This window comes from Chiloscyllium plagiosum, unplaced genomic scaffold, assembly GCF_037043375.1.
Source record: "Chiloscyllium plagiosum isolate Xiang-an unplaced genomic scaffold, Cpla_swu_hap1 HiC_scaffold_16, whole genome shotgun sequence".
Taxonomy (NCBI): Eukaryota; Metazoa; Chordata; class Chondrichthyes; order Orectolobiformes; family Hemiscylliidae; genus Chiloscyllium; species Chiloscyllium plagiosum.
The window spans coordinates 18,127,857-18,147,359 of record NW_028270154.1 but is presented as its reverse complement, the minus strand read 5'-3'; the positions used below and the strand labels follow the sequence as shown (position 1 = coordinate 18,147,359).

Below are 19,503 nucleotides of genomic sequence, written 5' to 3'. Positions count from 1 at the left end.
TTAGAAAGGCATCATGTGTTGGCGCAGACTTTATCAGCCAAAGGGCCTATTCTTGTTGTATTGTACTGTTCTTTGTTCTCTGCCTAGCACTCTCAGTGCCATCTGTATAGAGCCCAAAGTGCCCAGCACCAGGGTGAAGCTAGCTATTTGGCAAAGCCTTCATCACGGGCTGTAGCACTGATCTTATCATGGCAGAGTTTGGAGTGTGGGTGTGGGTAAAGACATGGAAGAAGGTGCTCAGGCCCTAAAATTGTTAAACTTGATATTGAGGCCTGAAGGCTGCAGGGTCCCCCAGCAGAAAATGAAATGCTGTCCTTCCTGTTTGCTTTGATCTTTGCTGGAACACTGCAGCAAGTCCAAAACATAAATGTTGGTCAAGGAATATGGTTTTGTGTTGAAGTACAGCCAACCGGAGGCTAGGAGTCATTTTTACAGACAGAACCTAAATGATCCACAAAGTGGTCACCCAGTCTGCATTTCATCTCCCCAATATTCTTTATCTACCACCACATTTAAGGTCTTGTTATGACATGGGCTGCTTTCAGCACACCCAAACCATTTTCACCTATTCATGGCCCCCATTATCAGCTTTTATTCCTCTCTTGCATACTATCCATTGCCTAACTTTCTGAATCCATCTGGCTTCCATCTCCACTTGTCCGCTAATACCTTATCCCTAATCCCCTGTCATCAGCAAATATGCCTCCTTTTCCTAGCTATTGTCAGTTCTGAAGAAGGGTCACGGGACTCAAAATGTTAACTCTTTCTATCCACATATGCTGCCAGAAAGCTGAGTTCCCCAGTAAATTCTGATTTTATTTCAGATCTTAGCATTCACAGTTCTTTGTTTTATTTCTTTGGTAATGTGACTGGTCAGCAGTAGTACCAACACAAATTAGGTATTACCATAGGCCTTCACACAATAGGACATGGACATCTCCAATAATGAGGACTATGAGATGCCTTTATATGGACTTTGGTCATATTTGACTAGATTCAGATGTAGGAACACAAGCCACAATGTGCACCTTATGTATTAGGTTGGAAATACAATAGAATATGGAAACTTCGTGGCCCTGCCCCAAAACAACACATCATTGTCAATACAAGAAAGCTTGTACTGCATGTTAAGAGCACGTTCCCAAATATGGATAATTCAATGTGAGAGCAAAGAAGCTTGATGTCTTGAACAGCTTCTGAGTTCTTGGGATTTAGGAATTGTAGGAATTTAGGAAGGCGACCAGTTAAAGGTAACCTTTGATCTGATTCACATCGCCCACAAGTGGAGCCTGCTCCTGCAGGCAAAACAAACTTACTTTGCCCAATCTAATTTGCTGGCGACCATTTTCATGTTTATTATGCAGATGAGAATCAGATGAAGATGCAAGGCTAAACATATTGCATTTGGACGGATCGATTTGTAGACTCTACCTGTCAATACATGTGTCGTAGAGCTGTAGGAAATAGCAGCAGGACTAGGACATTCGGTCCATTATGCCAGCTGCACCATTCAACATAATCATTGTTGATCCTCTATCTCATATTCTTGTCCTTTCCCCTCTTGACACCTTTAACTTCTAGAAATATATTTTGCTCTTGAAAAAAAATTGGGTGATTTCACCATTTTACAGCCTTCAGTTGTAGAGAATTTCACAGATTCACCACCCCCTGAATGTAAACATTTCTCCTCATTTCAGGCCAAAATGCCCTCTAACTGTTTAACCATACTCTCCTCTGTACTAATCTAAACTGACCACCACAGATGCGTGATCTATGTACACATATGAGAAGAGTGCCATTGCTCACTCTGCACCAGATTTGCAGACTTAACCACAATGGAGAACCTGATGTTACCCACGGAACAGAAGTTCATGGATACCCGTCAAGAGGAATTCTATACAAAATGTTTATTCTCAGCAAACCTCTAACCAGTAAGTCAAAAGTATAATATCAACTACAACTAGTATACTTACACACCTTATTTGGAATAAACTAGGCATTTATGCAGAAAACACTTTGTCATTAACTCAGTATAAAATCTGCTATTTCACTTACAAGCCAATTTTAAACCAAAAAGAAGTCACAGGAGGAATTCAGTTATTCCGAACTTGACCACTTTACTTGTTAGGAGAAAGTGAGGACTGCAGACGCTGATCAGAGTCGAGAGTGTGGTGCTGGAAAATCACAGCAGGTCAGGCAGCATTCGAGGAGCAGGAGAATCACCATTTCGGCCAAAAGCCCTTCATCAGGAAACTTGTTACTCTTTTCCAGCTGCATACTCCTATCCATGTGTTTAGTTCTTTCATTCTGGTCTGTTCCGCAGTTCTATCTGTCTATCAGCTTCATCACTTTGACAGAGTCTTCAGTCGTCTCATCCTGGACTCTGGAATTCTCTTCCAAAGCCTTTTAATTCTTTCATTATCTTTAAAAGCTTCTTTAAAATCCTTTTTGTCAATCAACTTTGGTCAAAACCCATTATTGTCCTAGCTCTCATCTATCACTCAGTGAAGCTCTCTGACGTATTTAGAACATGAAAAGGGTACCTTAATGTCGTGAAGCTCAGAACCGCATCTCGATTTTTCACACATTACTGATCCTCAAGAGACTATAATGCATGGTCAGCAACTTTAAACTGTAATTTTGTACCTGCTGAAAACTCATTGGGAAATCAGCAAATTCAATTCACTTAGGACTTATCAAAAAGCAATCTTATCTACTTAATTTGAATTTGAACCCCAGTTTCTCAGATAAAAGTGCATTCAAACACCATGCTCCTTTATGCTTGCTTTGCAATATTCATTATACATATTTGCAAAGGGATGTCAGTCAAAACAAATACAATTGAATTAATGATGCACAAAAAGAATATTTTGAATTGTCACTTGTCCTTCAAACCTTCATGTTCTTTTCTGTATTGCAGTTCCTGTCATCCCCATCAATTTGGTGCCTCCCAGCATTCCCACCCATTCCTTTTGTTTATTCACTTCCCCATTTAGACCCTGAGTCCCAGACCGACCACAACGCAATGCCCAACATTGTGGTGCACTGTCCCTCCACAGAAACCAATGAGATAGTGACCACTGATGATCCCTCTCAAAGTACCCTATGCCTTACAACATGATATCATCTTCCAATTTTATAAGTTATTTGCTTTACAATAATTGTTCCCACTCCATCCCAGCAACCTGGCTCCAATCCTCACATGTGACTTGCCAATTTCCCCAAGACAGCACTTCCTCCTGATAAATATCCTTGTAATCCAGTGCCCAAACTCACAGGACTGACTGCGGCTCAGTCCCCAGACCATCTTTGGATGACAACTAAAATTGATGAAAGTTTGGACCCTTGGCTGATTTTTGTGCAGCTCTGCAACTGGTCCTTTGGTAATCATTAAAATAGATGGGCTCACTGCAAGACTGACAATGGCCTAATCTTTCAACTGGAATGACACAGATCCCTGGATCTTGCTTGCATCAAGCTACCAATTTACTGTGGACAAACTCCTGGATTGAGAACAATAATGCCCTTGACTAATTATGGCAGTACCCCCTTAATTTGACCATGGATTACTCCCCTTAGACTTTCAAGCATGGCCATGTTGGTTGGAGTACATGCAGTGTGTTGGCTGCATAGGCTGCTAGAACGTGCTGTAAGTGTGATCAGCATTCCCTCTAATACTCTATCTGGCTGCACAGATTTCCAAGGCCGATGCACGGCAGTGACTTCAGGAACTGGAAGTCAATGCCGCATGGGCATGCAAATGCTGATCGCTGAGCGCAGAACATCAGAACAACATTGACAGAGCACATTTTTGTGCATAATGTCTATCTACTGGACTGTTCAGTGCTCGCCAACATGACAAGCTGCCTAGCTCTGTCTGTGCTAAAAGGTCGGATAAGACAGAACTGCTGTGAGCTTGTAAGTTTTGAAGGAAATGGCAATGCGCTAAAAGGCAAGATGAGGCTGAAACGCTGTGAGGAACCAAGGAGATACATTTACTCAATTTGACATTCAAGTTGTGAACTGGGGCCATCTAGCTTCTCTCCAGCACCTGGAAAAATTGAAACCTGCATATTAGTGAAGGAAAATTAGCTAGTAAAGACATGCAAATGTATAGAAATAGTGTCCTTGCCACATAATAGCATGCTTCTCATCTAAGCATTGAATCCTTAAGTAGGAAAAAATGACTTTCTCAATGTCAAGCATTGCATTTTTGCCACATTGTCCAAAACTTTTCATCATTGACCACATCATTCAGACACTGGGAAAATTTCACACTTTGTTTCTCTCAATGCTGCTTGAATTTCTGAGTATTTCTAGCATTTTATGCTTTCATTTCAAATTTTTAGCATCTGCAGTATTTTACTTTTAGAGTCACAGAGTCCTACAGCACGGAGACAGGTCCTTCAGCTCAAACTGGTCCATGCTGACCAAAATGCCCATACACACGTAGAGTCATAGAGTAGCAAGGCACTTAGGAGTCGTAGATTTGTTTAAGATTAACATGCTGGAGGTTCAGTTAGGAAGGCAAACGCAATGGTAGCATTTGTTTCAAATGAATACAAGAGCAGAGGTGAACTACTGAGGTTGATTAAGGCTCTGATCAGACTGCATTTGAAATATCATGAGCAGTTTTGGGTCCATATCTAAGTTGTGCTGGCATTGGAAGGGGTCCATAGGGGTTCACAAGAATGATCCTGGGATGAAGAGTCTGTCATATGAGGATTGGTTGAGGACTCTGGGTCTGTAATCGTTGGAGTTTGGATGGATGAGAGGGGTCTTGATTGAAGCTTACAGAAAACTGAGAAGCATGGAATGGAATAGGCGTGGAGAAGATGTTTCCAGTAGGACCCAAGGGCGCAATTCAGAAGAATGGACAACCCTTTTGATCTGAAGTGAGAAGGAATTTCCTCAGGCAGAAGGTGGTGAATCTGTGGAACTCATTATCATAGAAGGCTGTGGAGGCCAAGTCATTCAGTGTATTTAAAATAAGATTGATGAGTCTTGATTAGAAAGGGGATCAAGGGTTGCAGGAAGAGAGCAGGAGAATGGGGTTGAAAAACATATCAGCCACAATTGAATGAAGAAGCAGACTCAATGGACTAAATAGCCTAATTCTGCTCCTATGTCTTATGGTGTTATGGTATAAAAAATATTTGGATTATAAATCATAGGCAACCTTTGTACCCCAAAGTTAGATACTTGAATTGCAACAGCAATAAAGTCATGACTTACACTCTAAATTTCACGGTATAACTAAGCACTGCACTCCTCCTAGGAACACTGATATATCACTGCTGAATTTTCTACTATTATTTTAGATTTTGAGCAATTTCCTCAAGACAATGACATTAATTTGAAGAAGCATCAACAGAAGGAAACTTTTAATGTATGTCGAGTGTAAGTAGAACCTAAATGGTATATTGCTAGTTGAAAAATTAGGTTCATCTTCATTACAATCTGTAAAATACTAGGAATGGTAGCAGTGCAAAGAAGCAGGGTATAAGGTTAAAACAATGTTCAAATAAATCCCAGCATGAAACAAAAGCTTTTTGAAGTTTTCTACCAGAAACATACACATGCAAAGCTTTTAGGTGGCTGCCGACTACTGCCTTGATTTGATTGAAGTAGCTGAATGTGTTCTGTCATCTTTGTAAGACGACTTTGATGCACGTCTGGGACTTCATGAATATTAAATGAAATAGCTCAAATGAAGCTATCTTTATATTTCTGTATTGCTGATGCATTTGCTCAGAAGCAGGAGACAGTGAAACACACATGAAGATGTGAAAATTGAACCATTCATTAGCAATATTTTGAAGATGGCATGAAACCTAGCGTTTGTATTCTAATGATTCTCTGTGGTGTAAAAATCAAATCCAGAGGTAAGTGCAACAGTGTAGTGCTTTAAAGAGGTTTACTTTTTGTGTTTTTAGTTTTTTGTTTTAATTTCCCTTTTATTTTTGCTTCTCTAATTTTATATTTTCCACTCAATTTTTTTTTCCCTGAAGCTATGATTCTGGTGTTATTTTTCAGGCTATAGTTATTATCTGCTAACCTACCGACAGTACCATTGTTCAGGCATGAAATATGCCATTTCTCACTGGCCATGTTAAATGACTTCAAAACCATATTAAATTTATTGTATATGTTTGCCTCTTTGCTAACCAACATCCAGTGGACCAGAAAGTTTTCTTCATACTCTTCTAGTCGAGATACTTATAATGCCATTCACCTGTTTATCCTTTTAATACAATTAACAGGCAAACACTTAACCACATGTATCATCATCATAGGTGAACCTGACCAGCTCGTCATCTGACACTTGTACTTTCAAGTTAGGTTGTTGAATAGGGATCAGGCATTGAAAATCTGGCAAAATACCATTGCAATTCATTAGATGCAAGTAAAGGACAGTCAAATAATGGGAAGGGAGAAGATGTTCTCATTTTGGGCAGTGAATAAAAGGCCTAAAGGTAATTGTTACAAATGCATTTCTAAGTTTTGCTTGCAAAGAGGAAGTGCCTTGTGCGTTTAAGGTATCGACACATGACTTAAGTGTGAACATACAGGTGGGTTTAGCTGAGTCTGATTCATGATCAGGAAATTATTTTTATATTTTGTCTATTTTTTTTCCATTAAAATTGCTGTATCTGTTTTTACAATTGAGACTGCTTAAATGAGCTTGTTACTCAGTAGGTATACCCCTCCCCCTTGCCATGGCATATATTGTTCTTACAAATACATACTACATACAAAAAGTTTTTCCACTTTTTACATAAAAATAGTCTGACGAGAAGTGTACTTTAGCTTCATGTCTTTCACATCTAGATAGTAAAGACTACCCATCCTGGAAATCTTTCAATGGGACTCAGTTGGGAATAATTAACTATTGTATAACTGTAAAAGAGGTAAGACTTGGAGAGTCGAAATGAGTTCACTACAGGCATAAAAGATAAGGAATATATGAGTATGAAAAGAGTATTAACTTAATGAGATGTTGGAACCATTCTTCAATGTTTGGATTTCTAACATAATTACAGATGTATTAATGCAGCTTTCAATAAATGCTGTGTTAAAAGGGTAAATTCATAATATCAGACTAAATAAAAATCAGAAATGATAGGCTGCAAAGGTTAAAAAGGTGAAATTCCTTTTACTTTAATTAGTATAAGACAAAAGCGGGAAGTTGGGTGGTCAGTAACTTAATGATATAGAGTGTGGGTCTCAAAAATGAGATGAGTTTGCAGAGTGTGTGGAGTTGATGGGAAAGGGAAATAAAGAACAAAGTGGTAGGTCTTGGTCTAAGAAGGAGATTGTTTTCCATTGAGGGTTGAAGAGTAGAGGAAAGACCAGAAGTATTGAACAGAACTAAAGTGCCAACAATTCTGAAAATTACCTCAACAGGCAAGGTAGTAGTTATAGAGTGAGAAACAAAATTAATAATTGTGGTCTGTGACCTTTCAGCAGAGCAGGTAGAAATTGGAAATGTAACTTATTAAACAACTACAAAGGCAGGGAGAGAGGGTAGGGGAGGAAAGAACAAATTAAAAGGATGTTAGAGGATGGAAGACAAGGGAGATTATAAAACAAAAGAGATAATGGTGCAAAGTAAAAGTATCCTGTTAAAAGGATAAGTAAAGTAAAAAATGAAAACAGAACAAAATATAGGCCCAGGCAAGGTCTAATTAGGAATACTGTAGTTAGATCTTTACCAACAGCTGTTTGTCTGAGAAAAAGAGGTAATGAAATTTTTGAATTCAATGCTGAGCCTGGAAGCCTTGAGTTTCCCACACACTTCATTGGAACAGGATAGCATTCCAAATCAAAATATTGGTGTGGGAATAGAACAGAGAATTAAAATGAATGTGATCAGAAGCTCATGGTCATAGCTACCGCATAAAATGGTATTTCTATCAGCACATGGTCTTCCCACGGCAGAGGATACTGCACCATGGAGTACAGTATATCAAAACTGAAAGAACACAAGCAAGTTTTTATTTCTCAACAAAGCAATATTTTGTGGCCTGGACAGTAAGAAGAGGTAAAAGCACAGCAGTTGCGTTGTGTAAGCTGGCTGTGAGGAGAGGAAGGAATGTTAGAGGGTCAGAGATGAAGGGGTTCAGGGAATGAAGGGAAAAGAGAAGATACCAATAAAGGAATGGGAAATATATAGTCATGAAAAGGAGCCATCAAGGCTGCATTTAACTGAATGTGGGGTTGGTGGAGTCATACCTGGCACTTATAAAGATGTTGTTGGAGGTCAGTCATCTCAACTGCAGAATATCTCTGCAGGAGTTCTTCAGGGTAATGCTCCAGGTTCAACCATCTCCAGCTGTTTCATCAACGACCTTCCCCTCCATCATTCAGTTAGGAGTGGGGATGTTTGCTGGCGGTTGTACAATATTCAGGATCATTCGCAACTCTTTATATAATGGAGCAAACCATCTTCAAATGCAACAGGACCTGGATAATATCCAGGCTTGGGCTGACAAGTAGCAAGTAACATTCAGGCCACTCAAATGCCAGACCATGACCACCTCCAATCTGAGACAACGTCACCAACGCCCCATGACATTAAATGCTGTTACCATCACTGAATGTCCCCCACAATCAACATCCTGGGGGCTTAACATTGACCAGAAACATTGACACGCCATGTAAGTACAGCAGCAACAAGATCAGGTCAGAGACTAGGAATACTGCAGCTGTTATTCACCTCCTGACACCCCAAAGCATATCCATCATCTCTAAGGCATAAATTAGGAGTGTGATAGAATATTCACCACTTGCCTGGATGACTGCAGCTCGAACAACACTCAAGAAGTTTGACACCATCTAGGACAAAACAGCCTGCTTGACTGGCATCACATCCACAAACATTCTTCCAGCACTGACGCTCAGTAGCACCACTGTGTTCTATCTATCCTGAAATTCACCAAAGATCCTTCAACAGCACATTCTAGTCCATGACCACTTCCAACTAGAAGGACAAGGGCAACAGATACATGGGAACACCGTCACTTGCAGGTTCCCTTTCAACCTGCTCACCATACTGCCTTGGAAATATCTTGCCATTCCTTCCCCGTTGCAGGGTCAAACTCCTGGAATTTCCTCCCGAATGACATTGTGGGTTACCTACAGCCATTCAAGAAGACAGCTCACCATCACCTTCTCAAGGTGAACTAAGAACGAGCAATAAATGCTGGCCAGCCAGTGACACTTATGTACCACGAATGAATAAAAGAAAGCTGGTTGGTAGAAAAACCTCTCTCTCTATCCAGGAATGCCGGAATGTGGATGTAATGGTGGAAGAGAGACAGGTAGTAAGGCCAAATGACACCATTGTTGACTGGTTGGTAGCTGAACCTGTTGATGGTCATCTTGACCAGGCCACAGAACAGTCTCACAAGGAAGTCTACTGGTCTTCCTGCTCCATCTATGATAGGTGATCAAAGATTGGGAGTATAGATTCTGAGGTGCATTACCTCAAAGCCCCCTCAGATATTAACAGATGAACTTCAAACTCACACATCCTACATAGCTGTAAAACATCGTTTTCAGCTAAAACTGCTGAATAACCTGCTAAATGTAGGTCTCCACCAGCCAGGGTTAAAATAGCACTGAGGGGAATGAGGTACTTTAGTGGACAAGTAGACCACCCAGTACCTCCACAATACCATTTCAAATGGGAGACAGAACTGGGAAAGGTAATGGGGCAGGCTGGCCATGTGTTGTACTTTATGAGCTCCTCCTGCCTTCCAATGAGCTGGTTGGTAACCCTAAAGTAAGGGTTACAGTGGTGACTTGTGGGGCACAGTTAGTCTAATGTATTGAAAGTGAGGTTTCAGAATCACCAGGCAAAGTATCAACATCTTTAGTAGGAGATGAGAAGTTTGACAAGACAGAAGAAAATTCAAGTTAAAATTGTAAATAAGAGGAAATGAAAATTGAAAAGAGAATTTGGTAAACAGAAAATATATTAATCAGAAGTAATGTACAGGTAGTTCTCATATAAGAATGGTATTTTCAAGAACGCTTACCTCTGTTTGCAATAGCGTGATTCCAGTGGCAATCATTTTGCACACTTCATTCTGTGCATGCGCCAATGTCAGCTGCCGTCAGAGCATGTGCTAGGTATGGTACTATACATTGAGCAGGGTAGCATTTTGTTCAATAAGATATCATCTGTCACCCTATGAACAACTTCTTCAAGACAGGAAATAAAGGGCAAAGCAGCAAAAACTGGATGTCTTTTTTAAACCAATCCCTAAGAAACAGTCAGAAGACAATCAACCACAGCCATCCACTTCTGCAAACCACAACTGGACTAAGCCGCTTTACCTGCAAACGTCAGCTTTGACAAAGGGTCGGTTAGATGCGAAATGTCAGCTCTTTTCTCTCCTTACAGATGCTGCCAGACCTGCTGAGATTTTCCAGCATTTTCTGTTTTGCACTCACCATTCTGATCTGATGAGGTCTCCATTCCTTCGTTCCTTCACTATTACCTTTCCTTCACTATCACTGGGTCAAAATCCTGGAATTACTTTCCAATAATGAGTGTACTATACCGAAAGGATTGCAGCAATTCAACAAAGCAGCACAATACCAGGGTAAATAGGAATGGGCAATAAATGTTGGTCCAGCCAACGAAATCCAAATTTCCTGAATGACTTTTTAATATGTACTGTGGTCAAGTGACCATGGCCCAAAATTGAATGTTTTAAATTGACCCATAGCCAGAAAAATCATGCCCAGAAGAAAATTGGCCAAATTAAGTTAAACACCAGGCAGCAGCTATTGACTACCGAGAAGAGTAGAAACCAAGATCAAAGAGGATTGAAATGTTCAAGGGGAACCAGCAAGAACCAGAGGCTGTGTACTTGAAAAGTGTTGATCAGACATTCTAGCATTTTGACTGCCTGGCATGGCAACAATGAATGGTGTGACCTCATTGGATACTTAAACCCAGCTCATGACCTCTTTGCCAAAGGCGACAGAGCATTCTGGAAGATCAGAGGCAAGGAAGGATAAGAACACACACCTTGATGCCACCCCATTAGGGAAGACTCAAACTGGCCAAGCAGTGGAGCTCTGACCAACTGGAGAGAGAAAGAGAGAGAGAGAGAGAGAGAGAAAGAGACAGAGAAGATCTGCTCTGACCTGCAAGACTCACCTTCATGGAGGAGAGCCAGCACTAGATCAGAGAGGAAGATTTCAGTAGCCCAGCTCAAACACAGATCGTTGCAGGTAATATCCTTTCTCAGACAATAAACAAAGATTAAATACTATGGGAGTTTGGGAAACAATCATGTGGTGTCTTTAATAAGAAATATTTTGTTAACAAAATCGAGTTGAACTACAAACAGCATAAGTGTCCCTTTGTTTGCTTCACTGACAAGAGCACTTGGGTAAAATGTTATTAATACATAAACTGGTCAAAATGACCAAAGCACAGAGAACAGTACTTTTTAATAACATGCATATTCATGTTTTTTTCTTACTGAAAAAATGCATAATGATGTGGACTGCATAATGTTACAGGAAACCTGTGGCTCACTTGGCAGTTACCCACACATAATTTTTAAAGCTGGTCTGTGTTCTCAGCAGCCATCAGTGTAAAATCTGTGTTCAAACAAGTTATATTGATATAGATGTGCAACGTTTTTTTCCTTTAAGATACTATATACAAATCAGAGTCAGGAAGTACTGAAGAGCTAGTGCTATTATATAGTAAATTTGAATGAACAATTTAATGAAAATTAGAAGTCAAATTTAACCTTTATATGTGTCAATGGATGCATCGACATTTATCCGTTCACATGCTAAATTACAAATCTTCGGAGAGACTGAAGAAATATCTAAGGTCTCAAACTGGAGACCTTAGCAGCATTCAACAATGAAACTGAATAACATATGTGTTTCAGAAGATAATGTATTAGAGGGAATTAATGCTCACACTATATTGAATTCTACCCATTCTGTTGATGTCACACATAGTCTGTACGTCATCACAGTTGCTTGCTAAGCTACTTGAGAGGACTGTTAAGAGTCAGCCTTATTGCTTTGGGACTTGAGTGCATCTAGACCAGATCAGGTAAGGATGGCAGATTTCCTTCCCTGCAGGACATTAACTTATAATATTGTGTATTTTTTTTACGGTAACAGGAACACCTACTAACATCAAAAAGAAAAATTCCTGGCAGAATGTAACGTTGGTTTCTTTCTTTAGAAGTGATAAGCCAGGGTCTATAAAAGTGCTCAGTCCTGAGAGAAATCCATATGTGCACTGAAGTATTTCTAAATGTGGAAATCTGCTCTGCACAACTACATCTATTAGAACAATTGAACCAGTTGAGCCAAAAACCCATCAGTTCATCATGATCAACATTGGAATGTATAATTTCTTTGCCTAAGAACTGTAATGTGGCATTTTATTGAATACTTTATGGAAATTCAAATACACCACATCCACTAGTTAACCTTTATCTCTGTTCCATCTGCAAAGAAAAATGCTAATATATTTGTCAAATATAAAATACCGTTAAAAGCCATGATGACCCTGTTTGATTGTATTGTGATGTTCTAAATGTCATACTACCACCTGTTTAATACTTGATCTAGTATTTCTACTGAGGACAGATGTTAGATTAACTTCAGTCTTTATTATCTTGCTTTTGGACTTCCACCTTTCTTATAGAGTCAGAGAGTTACAGAAATGTACAGCAGAGAAACAGACCCTTCAGTTCAACTTGTCCATGCTGACCAGATATCCCAACCCAATCTAGTCCAGCCTGCCAGCACCTGGTCCATAATCCCTCCAAACCCTTCCAATTCATATACCCAACCAAATGTCTTTTACATGTTGCAATTGTACTAGCCTCCATCACTTCCTCTGGCAGCTCATTCCATATATGTACCACTCTCTGCGTGAAAAAGTTGTCCCTTAGGTCTATTTTATATCTTTCCCCTCTCACCCTAAAACTATGCCCTCTAGTTCTGGACTTCCCCAACCCTAGTTCTGGACTCCCCCACCCCAGGGAAAAGACTCTGTCTATTTATCCTGTCCATGCCCCTCATGATTTTATAAACCTCTATAAGGTCATCCCTCAGCTTCTGACGCTCCACGGAAAACAGCCCCAGCCAGTTCAGCCCCTCCCTATAGCTCAAATCCTCCAACCCTGGCAACATCCTTGTAAATATTTTCTGAACCCTTTCAAGTTTCACAACATCTTTCCAACAGGAAGGAGATCAGAATTGCATGCAATATTCCAACAGTGGCCTAACCAATATCCTGTACAGCCGCAACATGACCTCCCAACTCCTGTACTCAATACTCTGACCGATAAAGGAAGGCATACCAAATGCCTTTGTTACCCTAACTACCTGCAACCCCACTTTCAAGGAGCTATGAACCTGCACTCCAAGGTCTCATTGTTCAACAACACTCCCTAGGACCTTACCATTAAGTGTATAAATCCTGCTAAGATTTGCTTTCCCAAAATGCAGCACCTCACATTTATCTGAATTAAACTCCATCAGCCACTCCTCAGCGCATTGGCCCATCTGATCAAGATCCTGTTGTAATCTGAGGCACCTTCTTCGCTGTCCACTACCCCTCCAATTTTGGTGTCACCAGCAAACTTACTAACTACACCTCTTATGCTCACATCTAAATCGTTATATAAATGATGAAAAGTAGTGGACCCAGCACCATACCTTGTGGCATTCCACTGGTCACAGGCCTCCAGTCTGAAAAACAACCCTCCGCTACCCCCCTCTATCTTCCACCTTTGAGCCAGTTTTGCATCCAAATGGCTAGTTCTCCCTATATTCCGTGAGATCTAAGCTTGTTAACCAGTCTCCCTTGGGAAACCTTGTCGAACACCTCACTGAAGTACATATAGATCACATCTACCGCTTTGCCCTCATCAATCCTCTTTGTTACTTCTTCAAAAAACTCAGTCAAGTTTGTGAGACATGATTTCCCATGCACAAAGCCATGTTGATTATCCCTAATCAGTCCTTGTCTTTCCAATTATATGTATATCCTGTCCCTCAGGATTCCCTCCAACAACTCGCCCACCACTGACATCAGGCTCACTGGTCTATAGTTCCCTGGCTTGTCCTTACTGCCTTTCTTAAACAGTGGCACCACATTAGCCAATCTCCAGTCTTCCACCTGTGACTACTGATGATACAAATATTTCAGTAAGGCACCCAGTAATCACTTCCCTAGCTTCCCACATCTGATCAGGTCCTGGGAATTTATCCACTTTTATAAGTTTCAAGACATCCAGCACTTCCTCCTCTGTAGTATGGACATTTTAAAAAATGTCACCATCTATTTCCCCACATTCCTTTTCTACAGTAAATACTGATGCAAAAAACTCGATTAGATTCCCTACAGTTGGCCCTTCGGCCCAACAAGTCCACACCGACCCTCCAAAAAGTAACCCACCCAGACCCATTTCCCTCTGACTAATGTACCTAACACTATGGGCAACTTAGCATGGCCAATTCACCTAGCCTTTGGGAGGAAACCGGAGCACCTGGAGGAAACCCACGCAGACACGGGTAGAATGTGCAAATTCCACACAGACAGTCACCCGAGGCTGGAATCGAACCTGGGACCCTGGTGCTGTGAGGCAGCAGTGCTAACCACTGTCTCCCCTATTTTCTGCAGCTCCATACAAAGGCTGCCTTGCTGATCTTTGAGGGGCCCTATTCTCTCCCTAGTTACCCTTTTGTCCTTATTGTATTTGTAAAAACCCTTTGGATTCTCCTTAACTCTATTTGCTAAAGCTATCTTATGTCCCCTTTTCACCCTCTTGATTTCCCTCTTAAGTATACTTCTCCTGCCTTTATACTCTTCTAAGGATTAACTCGATCTATCCTGTCTATACCTGACATATGCTTCCTTATTTTCCTTAATCAAACCCTCAAATTTCTTTAGTCATCCAGCATTTCCTATACCTACTAGCCTTTCCTTTCACCCTAATAGGAATGTACTTTATCTGGACTCTCGTTATTTCATTTCCGAAGGCTTCCCATTTTCCAGCCGTCCCTTTACCTGCAAACATTTTGAATAATGTGTTTTGTGGTTTTCCAATTTGCTGGGGCTTTTGCAGAATCTAGGGCATATTTAAATATTAAATGCTCTCACAATTTCCACATCCACTTCCTTTAAAACCCTAGGATGCAAACCATCAGATCCAGGGCACTTGTCAGCCTGAGTCCCATGAGCTTTCTCATGCCTTTTCTGTACAGATCATGAATGTTTTAAATTTTTTCCTTTAGCGCAGCTTTTTTACTATTCTTAGGTGCCTTTCTTCTCTTCTACTCTAACTGCAAGTACAAAAAATCTTTTCAATGACTCTACCATTTCTATGTTTCCCAATTTTAGTTCTTATGTCTCATCCCTGAAGGGACGATCTGTTTTCCAACTGTTACTGTGTTCCTTTTTCAATACTTGTACATACCAGGTCATACTAATTTTTGCAAGTTTTCTTTTATATACTCATCAACACAATTTTAGACAACCACCTGATGAAGGAGCGGCGCTCCGAAAGCTCGTGTGCTTCCAATTAAACTTGTTGGACTATAACCTGGTGTTGTGTGATTTTTAACTTTGTACACTCCAGTCCAACACCAGCATCTCCAAATCATAATTTTTTTAAACCACAGATGCACTTTTTTGCTACTCGTGAAATCTCTTTTTCTTAACTATTCCAATTAGCAGTTTTCTTGCTTTCTTTTCGAACTCAATTTAAGTTTCATTGAATATAAAATTGTCATCTGAACAGGTCATACTAAGGTATTAAACTGCATTTAAAATAATGCAATCAGTATTAAAATCAGGCATGAAATATACCATTGGTTGGTACAATTGCCTTTTCTATGTGGTGGCTAGGTGTAAAGTCTACCCAGGAGAAAGTGAGGTCTGCAGATGCTGGAGATCAAAGTTGAAACTTTATTGCTGGAACAGCACAGCAGGTCAGGCAGCATCCAGGGAACAGGAGATTCGACGTTTCGGGCACAGGCCCTTCTTCAGGAAAGTCTACCCAAGTCTAAAGGAAAGGAAATCTGTTCAGCCTACTGTTTGTGTTTATGTGAAATGAGTTTCAGCAGTTTCACCCTTGCTGGCATAAAGCCATATTTACAAATCTTATTCAGAGAAACCACAGGCATGGACAATTATCAGATGTGCAGCTATGAGTTGCTGGCTGAAATGGAAAGCGTTTCATTCCTCACCGTCCTTTATCAAGTTATGTGATTTAAAAATATATGTATGCGGACTCATTGTGTTTTACCCACTCAGGTACTTACACATCTGAGGAGCAGGAGAATCGACATTTCGGGCAAGAGCCCTTCATCAGGAATCAGCACACCACTCTCGAATCTGATCTCCAGCATCTGCAATCCTCACTTTCTCCTACCTACACACATCTCCCACTTCCTCTTCTTCCTCCGCCTGGGCCATTGTTAATTCTCCGGCTGGTTTCCTTTCTGTCTGTCAGCGGTGTCCATGGAAACTAGACGCGTGCCCTCTTCCGTTCTGATTGGTGGCGTCGCGGGCCGTTCCACGCTGATAGGTCAATCTGGGCCGTCCATCAAACCTGGAAGGCGGACTCTGAGCGTGTTGGATGGCAATGAGCATGCGCAGAGCGGAGCCGAAGGGGAAGCTTGGGGGCAGTTAGGCTCGAGCCGTTCGGGGTGGGCTCGTGGGTAGGAGGGTGAACGTGTGTACGGGCGGCGGCACTGGCGACGACGGTTGGATTCAAATTTGAATGTGCTCTCGAGCGCCGCGGCGACGATCAAGATGCCGGTGAGTGAAGGACGCGAGTCTGCAGACAATAACGGGGTGCTTTGGGCGGATGGAGGGGGCGGTGGCAGAAAGGCCTCTATTTAACTGCCGAGATCGAGTCTGGGTCTCGGACTGGTTTTCAGATTTCCCATAGCGGAGTGAGGCCTTGGTCTGGAAATCTGGAAAACCGAACGACTGATCGGTAACCAGGGGGTGGGGATGCGGCGGAAATTGGGTAGCGCCCTTCCTTAAATCAGTTTAGCCAGCTTGCCTGTCTTACCCCACCATCTCTTGGGGGCGGATTGAAAGATTGAATCCTCCCACTCTGATCCTTCTCTTCATTTATTTAAGGGGGGCGGGCGGGCGGGAGATCAGTTGGGATTGTGTGAACCGACTCCCCCCCGCCCCCCCGAGGGATCATGATGGATTGGGTTTGAGAAGCGGGGATCTGGAGGCAGACCTGTCTGTGCTGTATATATCACAGACAGACAGAGAAAGGCTGTGAGGCAAGCCCAAGCGGCAAACAGGAATCTGCTGTAAACAATACGTGGGGACGAAAAAGCTGATGACGCCCGTGCCCATAGGAGCGAAATGGAAAGGTGTCTGAGCTTGACCAGGGTAAAGGATTGCAATTCCAGGACTGATGTTGCACCATGTCTTGATGGATGGTCGTGCCGGAAATATTGCTAGATGACCAGGTTACCCCTCCCCGAGTCTCGTTGCATATGCCCTCCGCTCCTTTGAGTGCAATTTCATGGGAGTGGTTCAGTCTCTTCCCCCACCCATATTTCGTTATTATTTTGTAGCTATTCAATAATTTATGCAAGCTAGCACGAAGGATGCGGTTAAACGTTTGCTGGACGAGCTGGATCAGTTATAAAGTTAGGTTCACAAATGAAAAATTAGTACTTGCAAATGTATATAAAATTATCTGGGGCAATGGAGTGAAGTTGGTGCAGGGAAATTTACCAAGACCTAAATGTGATGTTAAGCTGGGAGTGCCAGAATCTATTGGCAACATGGAAAAACAATTGAAAAAGAAAACATAATTGGTTCGATCATCAGAATCATGGAATAAACAGTAGATTTCCTCCAGTATGTAAACAGGCCCTTCAGCCCAACAAGTCCACACCAACCATCCAAAGAGTAACCCACCCAGACCCATTCCCCAACCTACCTACATTTTACCCCTGATTAACACACCTAACGCTATGGTCAATTTAACATGGCCAATTCACCTAACCTGCACATCTTTGGATTGTGGGAGGAAACCGGAGTGCCCGGAGGAAATCCACACAGACAGTCGCCTAAGGTGGGACTTGAACCCTGGCACTGTGAGGCAGCAGTGCTAACTGCTGAGCCACTGTGCCGCCCAGTACTTTGCTTTTGTTCCAGCATTTAGAATCTCAATGCAGTCTTGTCCTGAATATGAAATCATCTAAAAGTCAAGTCCCTGTCACCATCATTTTCATTTAAATGATGTCTTAACTGTTTAAAAAAAATTATCTTGTTTGTTTTCAAATTTCTCCACCATTGGTATCTGCACCTTCTGTGTTCAGTATTGGATGCATATATTGGAAATGGTGGAAAAGAGCAATAAAGCCTGTTATCCTACTTTTCATGATACAGTGTTATTTACAATATTTTTACTTGGTGTGCTTGAATATGGCTTTTTAATTTGCAGGTTAAAGGAAGGATCAAACATTCTTCTAATAGTTCTCTTATGCTTGTTAATTATTGCTGATTGTACTTTTATTGGAGCTTGTACATGTTTGTAACAGTGTCAAGAAATTCCACTGTATTTAAATTTATGATATCAAGTTTAGTTTGGATTTCAGGAGTATCTGTTTTCACCAATTTCAACATTCTGTTTTTCTTTGTAAGTCGTGAAAATCTCAGGTAAAAAGCCACTATTGGCACAGCATCTCTACTCCTCATTCTTTTGGTGATGTTTAACACAGACCAACCTGCCCTTAATAATATTAAGCAAAGAGCTACATATGCATGAGATCTGAAACAAAAATAGAAATTGCTTGCAAAACTCAGCAAGTCTCGCAACACCTAGGGAAGAAAATACAGTTAACATTTTGGATTTGGTGACTCTTTACTAGAACTGTTAGCAGTTAGGAAAACGTCATATTTATGCTGAAGATGAAGTTTGGGGGAGGGAGAGTATATAGGTTGAAATATAGCCCAGAGAGAGAGAAACGTGAAAGGGATAGATTTGCAAGGAGAATATGGATGGCAGGCCAGGACAGAAGAAAAGCTGAATAAATAATATTAAGAGCTGAGAATGGGTGAGCTGTACTGAAAACAACCCATGTCTTAACAGGACTGTGTGTGTGTAACAGGACTGTGTGTGTGTGTGTGTGTGTGTGTGTGTGTGTGTGTGTGTGTGTGTGTGTGTGTGTGTGTGTGTGTGTGTGTGTGTGTGTGTGTGTGTGTGTGTGTGTGTGTGTAATATATCAATCATGGAAGGATGGAATCAGATTCTAAAGTTGTTGATGTTGAACCCTAGAGGTTGCAGGGTTCCCAAATTGACAATGAAATGTTGTTCTTCAAGCTGGTACTGAGGTTCATTGGAACACTGCAGCAGACCTGTAACAGACATGTTGGCATGGGAGCTTCGCAGTATGCTGAAGTGGCAGGCAACTAGAAGCTCAGGATCATCCTTGCAGACAGAACGTAGGTATTTT

General features: G+C 41.3%; 1 protein-coding gene and 1 long non-coding RNA gene across 3 annotated transcripts in view; one reads left to right on the top strand and one right to left on the bottom strand.

Annotated features, from left to right (window-relative positions):
• LOC148147494 (uncharacterized) overlaps positions 1–16,596 on the bottom strand; it is a 33,262-nt gene extending 16,666 nt beyond the window's left edge. Inside the window, exon 1 of the long non-coding RNA XR_015759708.1 lies at positions 16,330–16,596. This is a non-coding gene — a long non-coding RNA (uncharacterized LOC148147494). The remainder of the gene's footprint in view (positions 1–16,329) is intronic.
• An 89-nt stretch (positions 16,597–16,685) lies between these two features.
• The window catches only part of kif3a (kinesin family member 3A), a 65,351-nt gene continuing 62,533 nt past the window's right edge, over positions 16,686–19,503 (top strand). The window contains exon 1 of one of the 2 annotated variants that reach the window (XM_087995188.1): positions 16,686–16,828. In XM_087995188.1, the coding sequence (XP_087851314.1) occupies positions 16,823–16,828 (6 nt within the window). In that variant the 5' untranslated portion in view covers positions 16,686–16,822. Of the gene's footprint in view, positions 16,829–17,404; positions 17,426–19,503 lie in introns of those variants that run through there. The other variant, XM_043703205.2, reaches the window with a different exon arrangement.